Below are 14,913 nucleotides of genomic sequence, written 5' to 3'. Positions count from 1 at the left end.
CAGAGATCAAAACTTTAATTTAAAACTTTGCCAACAAAAATGATTACAAAAAGGGAAATTACCTATACAAAATAAGAAAGGAGGTACTCATTTAACAAGAGACTGCCATTGTCATTGTATGCTGGAGGACAAACAGTGCTTCAGGTTAAGTGACAAGTGAGAGAAGAGCAAACTGAGCTTGTAATATGGAATTCTGATTCCATAAACCAAAGTCAATTGACTTGAAGCAGCTCAAAAGCTAATCAAGACTTATCAGAAGCCTATTTGCCTTGCAAACCTTTTCCTCTTAATTTATAGAAAGAGAATGCACTACAAAGCAAGACCCAGCACAGTACACTGGGCCAGGACAATTACTTTTGCCATCCTTCCTCCCACCCAAGCCTTCCTTCTGGCCTTCTGTACAAAGATGTTCTGCAATTTGAGTGTGCCAGGGTTTTAGCTGAGTCACAAACTACTGCATCTTTACTTAAGTTAGGTCCTGACTCAAAATGAAGACAAATGCTTTGGAGACAGTGATATTACTATGACTAAAAAGACCAGCTGCATCATGACTCCTATAAAAATGATGGTTCTCAGACTTTTCAAGTTAGCGTCAAGTAACAGCTGTCGGTCAACGATAGATTAGTATTTACAACACTGCAGTCCTCTTTTCTACCTACCATCTTATACAAAGACAGACAAAAGAGTATCTTTAAAACTTATCACTGAAGAGACAAAAATGGCAGGTGATTTCTGAACTCCAAGTTCCTGTAAAATCTAAGTCCACAATATGATCATTACCAATTTTCTACATTTTTTTCCACAAGCCAGATCAACAAAATTGAGTTGCAGTGGAGAAATGGACCATGCATTTTTTTCAAGCAAACCAGCTGAAAACTTCCAGTCTGATTGCTTATTTTCCACTCAGTTTCACATCATGTAGTATTTACAAGTTTTTAAACCTTCAGAACCCAGGTTTAGTAAAGAAACAAAGTAGTAATAAACATGTTTTGGCCCAGATTCACTTCACCTACTTATAGATACCTGAGATACCTAAATTGGGGCAGAACAGCCTTCTGTGCCTTACCTACTCAGTAAAAAGGCAGACAAATGCTAAAGGGAAATTCAGTCTTCAATCTCATCCTAGTGAGAGTGCTCTTCTTTCTCCAACTATAAAACAAAAAGAGAGCAACTATATTCCAACTTAGAAGTCTTGGTTAAGCTTAGAGTAATTGCGTTCCTAGCTTAAGTGTTGTCGTTGATGTGAACCTAAGCCTTACCTTGCTCACTAGCAGCTCCCACCTAGGAGAGTCAGGGACAGCTACCTTAAGAATGCTATGAGACATGCATGAGTCCTCCTTACAGCTGGGAAAACTGAGATAAGTAGGAAGTTTGCTCAAGTCCACACGGTGAGTCAGTAACAAGCTAGCATTACAGCCTCCTGGATCTTAGCCCTGTGCTCTGCCCACAGGAACCCAGAACAAGGAAAACTACTGTACAGAATCATTCCCTTCTCCATGTCAAAAAGTTTTACCAAAAAAGTAGAGATACTAATAAACAGTGTACATAATTTCTTATTTGACAATGAGTCCTGTAGTAAAGCAATCTGTTCTATTGTATCTTGACCCTGGAAAAGTTTATTTCCAGCTTTGATTCTTTGACGTCTTAAAGCTTTTAAGAGAAAGTTGAAAATTCAGTTAACAAACATAATGCTGCAGTCAGTACCCTTTACATTAACCACAATGATATGTTACATTTTCTAGTTTAAGTAGTATTTGTGCTACCCAATTTTGCAACCAAAATAGAAACCTTGAAGCCAAGAATTCACAGATCTCAGGGGAAAAAAAACAAGTCAGACAACTTCAGTTTAAACAGAGCAAGCCTTGTAACATGCCATGAAGAGTTCAGAGATTTCAATTCTGTGAATATCTGTTACTGCCATTTCAAGTGAAAGCCCTCTTATCCTTAGTCTTGCCCATCCCATGCTGTAGCAGGTAGGACAAATGCTGCATGGCAAGAAGAAACTACCCTCAAAATACAGCTTAATAATGGAAATGAAACATTTGCACTTTGTTTTATGAATGCAGCAGAGCAATATCACTTAAATAATGTTTCCAAAGACCCTGGGACTTAAGTACAGCTATGGAAAAAGTCAGCTTCCTAAACTCTGCGGTTAGTTTGATCCATCTGCCTCACACTGGATTCTTACCTTACCACGGTCAACAAAGCTTTTAACGTACCAGGTGAGACAAAACGCCATTAGCTTGTTCCATCTCATCACAGAACAAGACAGCATAATGGATGCCCATTGTGACAGACAGACAATACTGTATAAAGAAGGCTTCTTTTAATGGCAGAATCAAATTGGACACTACTGGCTAACCTGGAGCAAGATCTACATTTTTCCCTTCTGTTGTTTTTAATTTTCTCTTGAACCAGAAACATTCTTTCTAATCAGTTAAATCCAACAGTACTACAGAGAGCTCAGTTCTTAAGCACGCTCTGCACCAGGAAGGGTCGGTCCTATGCCCAATTAAAACCAAAGAGTTGCTGTTTTCCAAGGGCAGTTCTTCACTGGTCACCTAGCCGGAAACCTTGGCCCCAGTTGTGTCTTCCACCACCCTGCTGATCTTCTGCGGCTCTTCTCATGCTAGCGGGTGGGACACCAAACCCCGACACTCCTCCTCTCCTATTTGGCAGCCAGCGGTACCTAGGACAAGCCAGGAGAGAAGGACAGAGTTTGAGAAACAGCTGTACCTTGGGGGTAAATGCCAGACTACTTTTCCATGCACTTCCTTTTAGCTGCTAGACTTTGCAATAAAACTGGCTTTTCACAGCAGTACTTCACAGAATTCTTTCCAAATCTAAGCCTTCAGCACATTCAGGAATGGGAATTCTGGGGAAATTCCATCTCTGGGATATGGTTAGATAAAATAATCCAAACAGAGGGAAAAAACCCCACATGATAAGGGAGTCTCATTGTTGAGAATAAATGCTGTGATACAAACTTAATTCCCCTAACTTCTCTCCCTTTTTTCAGGGGAAATAATAATAAAAATCCAAATCACTTCTGAGCATCTGTCTCTTCAGTAGTTACAAAGCTCTTGTTATCACAGCATCCAACCATCTCACTGCTCTCTAAGTAAACATTCCTGAGGAACTGAGGACCAAAGAGTCTAAGGGAAACAGGCTCAAGCAACTAGCTTGCCTGAAATCAAAGCTCAAGCAAATCAGAGCTCTAAGACCTTATCATCCAACTTAGGCTACCATCTAAATAATCAGAGTGATCTAAAATACAGCTTCTGCATTTTGCAAGGGATGCCATCAATGCAGTTATTTCAGCTCTACAATAGTTACAATGAGCTCCTGCAAAACCCTTGCTGAATTTGACCATGAAAATCTGAGGCTCAGACATAAAACCCAGATTCCTTTCTACAAGAAAAATGATCCTGTATAGAAAGAGTTCTTCATTATTATATTAAAAATATCTGTAATTCATCACAGCATCTTTTTTTAACAAAACATTACAGTGCAAAGACAGAATTTATCCCTCTTTACAGATGTTTGCAGTACTCCTGTTCCTGCTTCTCAAATATAGAGAAAAATTAAATACACATATGAGGAATCAAGAGAATTACACATAACCAACAAGACTGATGGCAGTTTCAGAGCTGTTATTACCTTGAAAGACATTTTAAAACAACATTTTGTCTTCTAGTCTTTATGGAAAATTAGGTTTACCAGAAGGGCTTGCAAACACAAAAGTAGAATATAAAGCTTCCCTACTCATTAAAACTTGTACAGAAAGTATAGCTGTAATTCAACTTTGCATCTTATAATTAACAGTTTATCCTATGAAAAGGATTATCTGAGTTGCTAACTAAAGTTTGGTAGAGAAAGAATATTTACAACCCAAAAGGATGAGGACACAGGCAACTGAAGCTACAAACTCTGGCTTCTGATCGTAGTATTTCAATGCCAAAACAATCAACAGATTGCAAGAAAAAGCACTTCAGAAACCAAGACCTGCAGTCTCAGTCAAGGTGACTGGTACCGACTGCAAAGCAGAATACATATTATAGTCCTGAACAAGTCTGCAACTGACTCCTATTATTGTTACAGGTTGCTGAACTGGTAGCTACTGTAATGATACATGGAAATACAGATAAAAGATCATTTACAGGAGAAATTTTTTTTATACCATGTGAGAATTGTTAGATAGTTCTCTTACTACGGCTCAGTTCACTAGCAGAACTATGACTTTTACTCTCACTCTTAAGAATGGGTAACAAAGGGGGTAACAAAGAACTCTCACATTTACAAGAAAACAACATTTTTGATGACTCAGCAGCACAGTCAATATGATAGTCTGAAGCAGGTTGATTTAGCAAAGTATTTTACACCTTACAACCCCAGCAAATACGTGTGAAGAATAATACAGAAAATTGGACCAAACAAACACTGAGCTAAAGAATAAAGCCAGCTTACAGGAACTGAGGTGTAGACAGAAAATTCCTTCCTCCCAAATCCATTGGATATTTAAACATTAAGAAGAAATACAGGTGTCCAACCAGATTTCCTATCAGCTCATTGATGACTCTGCAAGGCAAAAGAAAACGAATTGTTTCACATGCTGTCTTCACTGAAAATAAACGAGTGACCATCTTCTGCCAGTTACTACTGTTCACCTGCCAAGGGCATGGCCGGGGCCATGAGCCACAGAATATTTCCGTTCCCTCAGCATTTTGCAGTCACTACTTTAGAAGGGCCAACCTCCAGTGCCAACACATCAACAGGCTGTTACACCCTCCCTTCCAAGCCTTCTCTACAATCTGTACTGAAAATGCAATTAAATACTTGTTTACATCAGGGAATTAGACCGTACAGCTATTAGTGTCTAAAATAATAGTCTGTGGAGCTTGAGAAGCTACCGCTGTTTTCACTGGACAACCTGTCTCCTGCTGCACTGAACTGTTTTGTTCCCACTTTTGCAGAAACACTGCTGAATGGAGGCCCTTGAGTATCTTCCGTCATGCATAGAAACAGCAGGTATCTAACAGCAAGCAGTTTTCTCAAGTGACAGATGAGTCAGTAGGAGGCACAGCCAGAAAAGGGAATTTGGTTTTGCTGTACTATCTCCTCCTTTTATAAATCAACCACATAACTTGTTATTGTCACTAATTGTGTTACAGCGGCACCAAGAGGCCCCAACCAATGCAGGGCACCAATGGGAAAGACCATGCAGAGAGGGGATTTCTGCATCACAGAGTTTAGTCAAAGAAACCCAAGAGAGACCAGTGAATTCAGCTGGTGCTAATATGGCACTCTGTGGGCTTGTTATTGCCATTTTCCCTTGTTTCACAAGCTGAAAAAACATCACACTGGGCGAGATTGTGAGGGAAAGAAGTAACAGCACTATCAGAGTCAAGCTAAATTTGTTTCTAAAACCAGTAATGATGGTTTTTCATATGGGATGACATCTTTCTTTACTGTGCATTACTCTTTTAGTAAGGAAAAGGCCTAATGCATAGATTTACTAGAAAATAAACCAAATTCTTATTACTTTCCCCTCACCTACATTCTCTAGTTCTCACATGCACATCTTCTCTTTGCTTTTATCTTAAATGACCACCATGTGACACTGAGCATTATCAAGTCACATTATAAAGCTTTAAGCCTCTTATTTTAATATTGCTTCTAAATTCAGCAATAAGTTCAATAGCTGTAAAAGCTTTTATATCAAATTAGCCATATAAGTAAATACATACGATCCACCAATGATGTAGTTGAATCCCAGAATAACCCATGGAAGGTAACAGGCCTGAAAAAGAACACAATGGAGACAGATAAGTTGTAAGTACAAGTTAAGGACATAAACCTGCTCAACTTCCCACTGCACTAATAAGCATGATTATAATCCCAATGTTTTAGGCATTACACAAATCCCGATATATTAACTTAAGCAGATTCTACCTAACAAGGTAAGATACTCCAAACTGAGCAACAACTAATATTTTTAGACAAATCATTCATTTAAACATTGTAAGCAGATGCATCTTTTGCACTCTATGTTCCACAGCAAGCTTACATCTGAAGCAAAGTCCTAACATTTCTGATTTTGAAAAGGTCTGGAAACAATGATCAAAAGAGAGACCTGGCAGAAACAGACAAGGTTGCACAGGAAAGGACAATTTAAAATATAAACATTTTGTCACTACGGTGTCACTACATTCAGCTTTTCTCCAGGTTAATGTTTATCAGGAATTTTTTCCTCTTTTCAGACTGATGAATTTCAGTTGTCAGGACATCTTTTCAGTAAAGCCACACTGAGTGAGACCGTATGGAAGACCATGAAGAAATTTGTCTTTGCTGCATCTCAAGGAGCATATAGCTATGTGAAAGCATGGGACATCTTTAATAAGAGAAAATATTGATATTTTGTCCCTCACCGCCTTCATGTGCATCTTCGGGGCAGAAACCTTTCCAATATCCTGTCTGACATACCTTAAATCTTGTTCCAAACCAAAATGATACAATCATGTCTCTGTTCAGCTGGGCCCACACATAAAGTACTGACATGATGAGTGGAATCATCAGCAACTGCAATGTTTAAAAAAAACAAAAAAAAAGAAAAAAGAGCAAAAAGTTACCATCACTTTCATGGAAGCCCGAGAAACTTAAACAGGCAGCAGGAGCTATAAGCTTCAAAAATAGCTTGTAAGCGTGATACATCAGCAAAATCTTTAAAGATTGCCCCAGAATCTTTGCCATCATGTGTCATGGATCTGTTCAAAAGCTATTGAGAAAGCTAAGCAGGAGAACCTACTTGGTCATTCTCTTTTGCAAGACCATGCCAAAGCAAAGGGCTCCAACTTGCACCAAGTGAAAGAGCAGCTGTGGCAAACTCCTCTGCTCCCAGCTGCTTGGCAGCACATCTACAGCAGAGTCAGCAACATATTTGTGCCACAGTCATTTCCATTCACAACCCAGGGCACTGACCCAAACACACTCATCTAGGGCCAAGCTAATATGCCAGACGAAGTGTTACTCCATCGAATTGCCAGCTACATCCCCTTGAGCACCAGAAGGAAGGTGCACCAGTAAATCACCGTTTCAGAATACTGCAGCCAGCCTTGGCAAAGCCACCTTGGTAGAGCTCGGAGTTAACCTGTGCTCCATGCCAGGAGATGAGACTGTTTCAAATAACTCCTTACTGTGACTGTATATGAGCTGATTGGACTATTTCTAGTAAAACAAATATAAAGCACTATTGTAGCTATCTGCTGATTTCTAAACTCAAGACAGACCGTGCCAGCAATATTTCCATGAACTGGTTTAATGGTACAAACCAACTTGTGTGTTTGGAAGAGAGGTTAAAACTCATCCCTTTAACAGGTTCCATGTTAAAGCTGGCACACTGGCATCAGTCCAGCCTTCCCCCAGCCCTACGGTGCACCAGCAGTCTGACTCGTCACACAAGCACTTTAGGGTCTTTATTAAAGCAATTTTTATTTTACTGGAAAAACAAAATAATATCTAATTTCCGAAAGTATTTGACATGGGAATAGACGCCCAGCTATCCTACTCTATCTTCTCACTTTCAAGTAAGCCACTCAACACAAGCAAAAAGACCTTATTTCTAAGAAAAACATATTTATACATCCAACAACTGATTCTCTTTCAAGCAATACTCTGTATGCAGATATAAAACCATTTTAAGCACCTTCTTAAAACGATACAAATCAACACAATCAGCCTAGAATTTATACAATGTATGGGTGACTTCAACATGCAGAACAACACAGAAGAATCTTGTGGCATCTTCCCCACAGCAAAAAAAGTTTAAGTGTGAAGTTATGGACAGCCCTTAACAGAACTCAGTCCTGACTGCAGATGCATGATCGCTATTTCTGTCTACTAGGGGAGCCTGATAAGTGATCTAATAAATGCTAAGATAACATTGTACAGAATATTAGAGATATTGGAACAGGCTTTGGGTGATGGGGACAGAATAAGATGAGGAGAGAACAGCAGAGGCATGCTGAAGACATGCAGTTATTTGATACTCTGTTGTGTCCAAGAAACACTCCCTCATTTTCCCCCTTAATACGTGAGGGCATAAGAACTACCTCATTGACACTGGTTCTTTAGACCACTATTTTAATCATTCGTGTGAGGATTTTGAACTTCACAGTTCTGATCTGAATCTGAAGCTGCATTTTTCAGAAAAAAATCTTCTGTTGGCAAATAAAAGGCACATTAAATTTGAGACTAATGAACCCAAGAATCATTTCTACATAAGAAAGAAAGAAAGCAGATCCACATTCATTAGAGGAAACAGTGCATAGGTGACATCTTGTGTCCATTTTAGTAAGAGGCTGAACAATTCCTGACTGCACAAAGAGCCAATTTTCACTCCTTGACTCCCTAACTAGGTTAGGAGTAGCAGAGTCAGATACAGGCTTGTGACATTAGCTGAGGCTAACCCAAACTAAAAAACTAACAACACACACACAGCAGTCCATTTCGATATAAACTAAACAAGCCTAGCTTAACTATGTTCTGCAGTTATGCCGATAATGCTCTCTATAAAGTCATTAAGTAGTCAGAAAGTTCCATAAGATTATTGCTTAAGAAACTGCACTGCACCTTACCTGCATGTCCATTGCCAAGCCAGTTATCTGTCATTGCACCATTAAGGAAAACACAGCAAAACCTGATAGACTAGAATGACAAAAAGAAGCTGCACACACACTGAACACACATGCAAAGGCCTTTAATGTTCACAATTAAAACAGCATTCCCGTGCAGTATTAAGTTAACCACTGGAAAAAAAATGAAAAACCTCCAATGATCTAGAGACTTACACAGTTTCAATAATTGCCTTTTAGTAGCCTTTCAAGCTACCACCTCAAGTCATTACCCTGACGGCTGACGGATGCACTGGCCTTCCCCCCATGATGAAAGTGGCTAACTACAAACTCAATCAGTCCTTGCATAAAAGCATGTTACAGGTTTAATAGCTGGATTCTTTCATTAGTTTTTTTAAAGACTAAAATGTTGGGTTTCTAACTAAAGAAATACCAGCTCAGAAAAAAATATCAATATATTGCCACTGAGTCATAGAAAATAAATAATTTCTTGAAGTGCATCAATGCAGACTTTTAATACTACTCTCCCACCTTGGAACCCAAAGGATCTACTTGCTGTAGTAACTGCTGAGTAGAAACAATTGCTGAAGAACGACTGAGAGAACTCTGGTTCCATTTCCTTTACTCCCTCCCCCATCAGGTATTTATCCACATGGGTAAGACACCCCTGAGCATCCTGTTCTCCAGGCTGCACAATCCCAGCTCTCTGTCTCTCCTCATGTGACAGATGCTTCAACACTTTAATCATCTTCATGACCTTTCACTGGACTCACTCCAGTATGCCCATGCCTCTCTTGTACTTGAGAACCTGGAGCTGGATACAGCCCCCCATATGTCTCACAAGGGCTGAGCAGAGAGGAGTAATCACCTTCCTCAACCTGCTGGCAGTGCTCTGCCTGATGCAGCCAGGGAGGCTGGTGGCCACCTTTGCCACAAAGGCACATTGCTGGCTCATGGTCAACTTGGTGTCCAGCAGGACCCCCAGGGCCTTTTCTGCCAAGATGCTTTGCAGACTGTCAGTCCCCAGCCTGCCCTGGTGCCTGAGGCTGTTCCTCCCCAGGGGCAAGTCTCTGCACTTCCCTTTGCTGAGCTTCATGAGATTCCTGACCAGCACATTGCTAAAACTTGGTCTTTGAACGTATTTTAAGCAGAAATAGAAGAACCAAAATATTCTACAAGTTTGATTATGAGCAGAAGGATACAACAATGCAGATCCAATTAAACAGAAGCATGAACATGTAATCTGCTGGCCTTCCATCAAAAGCCCCTGTAAATAAAAAGAATTGTTAGGAAAGGTACTGAAATCTTGATAAGAATTTTTTTTTTTTTTTACTTGTAGGAGTCTAAGAAAAGCTCAGTTAATAACAGTTGCACTACATGCAGTCTGTGGTTTATGATTTTTTTATTTATTTATTTTAAAAGGCCTTATAATAGAACAACCTACAGGACAAAAAAAAGACATTCAGCCTACTGCATTAAGTGCACACTCAGCAGCTGTACTCAAAGAACACACTTTAACTCTGGAGATAAGTGATTTTAACTTCACAAGACTTCAAAATGGAGTTGGATCCCATCCTTCATAAGAAGCTGCCAGTCAGAAGCACACAATAAGGAAATATACTTGGACAGCAAAAGCAGAGACACCAAGTCTAATGATCAAGTCATGTGAAAACCAGTCCTTACTTAGGCAAATTGCATCCTTTTTGCATCATCTAGTCAGACTCAAGAGATACAATAGTTTTTACACTCCAGAAAAATTAACATACACGACAAGGAAGGTACACAGTTTGCAAACTGTGGTAAAAAGCTGGCATGGACCTCAGCATTTGAGGAAGACTACTATTAACTTTCATATAGCTCCATGCAGGCAAGGAAAGCCTGAGAATACTGCTGAAACAGACCCAAACCACACAGGGACAAACACAGCGCACCACGAACAAGCTGAATTACATGCTAATAATGAAACATCAAAATGCCTAGAAAGAAGGCCACTGCTTATCGTAAGCACGATTTGGCTTCCTACAACTATTTTACATGTCCCCAAAAATGTAAAGCAAGAAACAAAATAAAAACACATCAATCTCCTTTTCCTCAGGAAGGTAGAGGTCAGCTTGTTAGGAAAGGACAGGCACAGTACAAAACCATATGGATATTTTTGACAGCTAAATTTGAAGCTAGCATGCAGCACCAATGTATGCTCAAAAACCACATACAACCCTGAAAACAGAAGTTGCAATTCCTCAGTTTCACGGACAAAAGGAGGCATACACCTATGCTGATTTCCACCTGTAAACATATTATCAGCAACTTATACACCTCCCACTTTCAGAAGGATTCAACCCTTTTTCGTAGAGAGGAAGGACTGACCTAACCAAGAACTTCATTTATACCCAGAAAAATGACTGTAATATAACAGAAAGGTATTGTTTCAAACAACAACACAGCTGACTTCCCAGTTGCAAAACCCCGATGTGTCGTACAGCAGGAATGTAAGTTTACTGCTGAAAGAACTGACTTCCTTCCATGAGACTTCTGTCACAGCATAGACAGCTAGAGCATTTTTTAAGTATATGTACAAGCAGCAATGTGTTATAATTTGCATATATTAATCAGGAACTCTTACTACCCATAGCTTTGCACAGTAGAATGTTGTAACTGCCAGTACTCTCATGTGTTCATAATCTACTGCAGAAAGGCTCAAAGAGGAGGAGCAACTGTTTCTAGCTATTAAATTACTACTTACTTTCGCTAAGGAACAACCGAATACAATCTGGCACTGCTCCTCCCTTTCCCTGCTACCCTTCTTATGACTTATATGGGATTCCACAATACCTTCTGGATGACAGATTTACCGTTGATCTCTTCTCTATCGTAGGACTTCCCAAACATCACCTTGCAATGCATTTCCACTTACAACATCAGTTCTAAGACTCCATTAGAACTACACAGAAATTATTTTTCATAAAGGCTTTCAGGAGAGCTTGGCTTTGCAAATGCTTTAGTTTAATTATTTACTTCAATTGAAACAATATTTCTTTAGTTTTAATGAACTGTGCAATGCAAAATGAAACCAGTTTTGAAGCTACCTTGTAACAACAATCTCTATTTTGAAAGAAATGATCCATTATTTGATCTCCTTTCTTCCACTCTTAATTTTTCCCCAACTGAAAATCCAACTAGTTCCATAACTTTTTCACATTTCTGTTTGACAGAGGGGTACACTTCATTTGTACAAGGTATCTCTCAATTCAATATAACCGATAGAAGAACACAGGCGAGCATCATTGCCTTTTAAAAAAAGGAAAAACTGACACTGTTATTTTCTCAAGATGGATATACCCACTATTACATATTTTCTATCGTCCTTCCATGTAAAAGGACATCAGACACAGGAAAACAGAGGTTATGTCATCTTTTAGTCTCTCTCCCTCATTTCCTGAAATCCAACAACTAAAAGCACCAGACCCTCCTATTGAAAGAAGTATCAAATTCAGATACTAAATGAACAGGGTCCCTGCCAAATGGAAGGAGCCAGTCACAGGAAATCAGTTTTCAGAGCAGCTTCCCATTGACCAACATAGCGGGCACAGAGATGAGCCATCTTTCTCACGATTCTGTCTGAATCAGCCACAACCCCATTGCCACAAACATTCGGAAAAGAAGCTCTATCTGACAATGTTTAGCCCCTATCAACTCCGGGCAGAGTTCACCATGTGCATACAATTTAATGGATAACATACCTGTTTCTAATCGTGATGAATATTGATACAAGAAATACAAATTCACCAAGTAGAGAAATCCTGTTCCAGGTCCCACTGGGAAGAAGAAAGTTGCAGTTATCGGCCGCCAGATCTGTCCAGATCAAAAGAGAAAGATACATTTATATACTGTAGAATGAACTCATATACATTAGGTTTTTGTCTTCATTCATTATCAATTACTTGGAAAATCAAGGAGATTAAAAATAGCCCAAGTATCAATTACTGCTGCTTCAGTAGCTTTACAGGTTTTTTTTAAATCTGATAAGCAAAGCTATTAAGATTACAACAGAAATCACACACAACTTCCAGATTGCTTCCATCACATCTTCGCAGTATTGAGTCTTTATTGCAGTGCAAAAGGGATGTGCTTGCAAGGATGCTACCCTGTTTTAAAAGCATCCATACAGAACCCATTCTTACCTGATGAACAGAGGCCAAGCATTTCACACAATGGCCTTTAGCGTACCATTCCAGACAGCATGCCCTGCTCTGACCATTTTGTGCCTGCTTTAGAGAGTCTCCCAATTATCAATATCAGGCACAACTAACTGCATGGCAGCATGCAGCGAGGACAGAAAATGTCTGGCCGTTTATGAATAAGCTCTTTAACTGGCAACACTTCCAAATAGAGTACTGGGATCCTGAACATCACAGTTCCAGAAGGAATAACAGAACTAGAGGGAAAAACAGTCATTTAAGCTACCAAATTTTGGGGACAATACATGAAACAAACTCCAGATATAGAGTTATCTTTTTTTGAACTCAGTCTTTTTCACTGAAGATATAATGAGCACATATAATAGAAATGTAAAGGTTGGGATTTTTTTTCTTCCTTCACTTTCATTTTCAGTTCATACAATGGGCGATCTCCCCCTACACACCTGCATACCAAAACACTGAACCTGTAACCTCCCAAAGCAAGGAAAAAGACTATGTCCAGTTTGTGTCCATTTTTGATATTTCTAACGCAACCAGAAACACCATACATCTGAAACTTCAGGACTTCAGTTGTTAGTTTATGTCAGCCGTACCTAGGCACAGAAGCTGACAATCCCAAACCCAAGCTTTTTCAAATTCCAAGCAAGAAACGCTAAGAAGGTGCAAAAGATGCACTTTCTTAGCTCTGCCTTAATATCTCCAGAGCCACCTGCGGTTTAGGACAGTTGCACACCTGCCTGTAACCCCTGTTCCCAAAGTCACACCCACACAATTGCACAACGGAGGCTGGGCAAGTCACCTGAAGTCACAGCCAGGTCTTATGAGTATAGAGTGCCTTGGCACAACAACCAGTACCAGCCAGAACAACCCCCCAAAAAAACTTCGGAAAAAGAGGCACCAGAATGACATGTAAGACGAACTACAGGGCCTGTCAAGGGCCCCAGCCCTCCCTGGCTCAGCCAGGGCGCCTGGCAGGGCCAGGCACTGCAGCCTGTGTCACCTTGGTGGGGAGCCCGGGGCCTGCGGAGGCAGAGCACTAGCTAAACCCGCAGGCCTTACATAGGTTAAGCAGGAAGGTAGGCCCGGCTTCCCGCTGGAGGTGGTCTGGGTCACTACTAAGGGCTGCCTCGGTGCGCGATTCCCTCACAACGCGGCCGCGGAGGCCGGGGGCGGGGGCCAGCCCTGCCCGCAGACCCCAGCCCCGCAGCACGGCCAGCCGCTCACTACAACTCCCAGAATGCCGAGCGCGCCCCGGACCGGGCTCTCTTATGGCGCGGGCGCCGCAGGGCATGCCGGGACCGGTAGTGCGGCCCGTACCTGGAAGCGGTTGATGAAGGCGTCGGGCCAGAGGAAGAGGTAGACGGGGCTGACAAGGCCCAGCTTGCCGATAAGCGGCACCGCGATGGAGCCGGCGAACCAGTAGCGGGTGATCAGCGGGATGCTCCGGAACCAGTCCCCCAGGTCCGACATGTCGCCGCCGCCGAACCCGGCCACCGCCGAGACCTCGCTACGAACCGGCCACTGAGGGAGGGGAGAGGAGATTCGAGGCGAGGGTCCGGCCGCGCTCCGCCCGCTGCTCCCGCCGCCCCGGGCAGGGAGGGGAGCCCCGAGCCAGACGTGGCGCCGCCGAATACGGCCGAGCCCCCGCGACTTCCGGCCCCGCCCCTTCGGCTGCCGGAGCAACGGCAGCGCCGGAAGTCCCGCCTCCCGGGGGGGGGGGGGAGCGACCCGCCGTTGCCGGGTGACGGTGCCGCCGTTCCCGCGGGCTGGGCCTGCAGTCGGCCCCGTTCCCCAGAGCTGTGTTTAGTAACGCGAGGGCGTTAGCAACAAGAGTGAACCGGCAGTAAGTCCCGCACTTGCGAAAGCCCGAAAAAACCTATTAAATGTCCCATTGCATTATCTCATGAAATTATTTTCCTCATAGGACATGTCATTATGTGATAAAAATATTTTTTTATAATTCGTAGCCTCCACTTTATTCGTTAGGCGACGCTGACCGCGCTCCGCTCCCCTGTTCCCGCCCTGCCCCTCCGCGTGACGCCCACGAGGGAAACTACAACTCCCGGCAGGCCCCGGGGCTGCCG

General features: G+C 41.8%; 1 protein-coding gene across 1 annotated transcript; it reads right to left on the bottom strand.

Moving 5' to 3' along the window:
- On the bottom strand, nt 1-14,487 carry DERL1 (derlin 1). The gene is made up of 8 exons (XM_072851949.1): nt 14,147-14,487; nt 12,371-12,482; nt 9,833-9,897; nt 8,634-8,660; nt 6,484-6,579; nt 5,748-5,800; nt 4,468-4,578; nt 1-2,689 (listed from the first exon to the last, which is right to left on the bottom strand). The coding sequence occupies exons 1-8, from the start codon at nt 14,297-14,299 to the stop codon at nt 2,551-2,553; spliced, it is 756 nt and encodes a 251-aa protein (XP_072708050.1). The 5' UTR covers nt 14,300-14,487; the 3' UTR covers nt 1-2,550.
- Nucleotides 14,488-14,913: the final 426 nt, after the last annotated feature.

Source organism: Ciconia boyciana, chromosome 2 (assembly GCF_034638445.1).
Source record: "Ciconia boyciana chromosome 2, ASM3463844v1, whole genome shotgun sequence".
NCBI classification, from domain to species: domain Eukaryota; kingdom Metazoa; phylum Chordata; class Aves; order Ciconiiformes; family Ciconiidae; genus Ciconia; species Ciconia boyciana.
The sequence above is the reverse complement of the archived record's forward strand: the minus strand, read 5'-3'. Positions and strand labels throughout refer to the sequence as shown.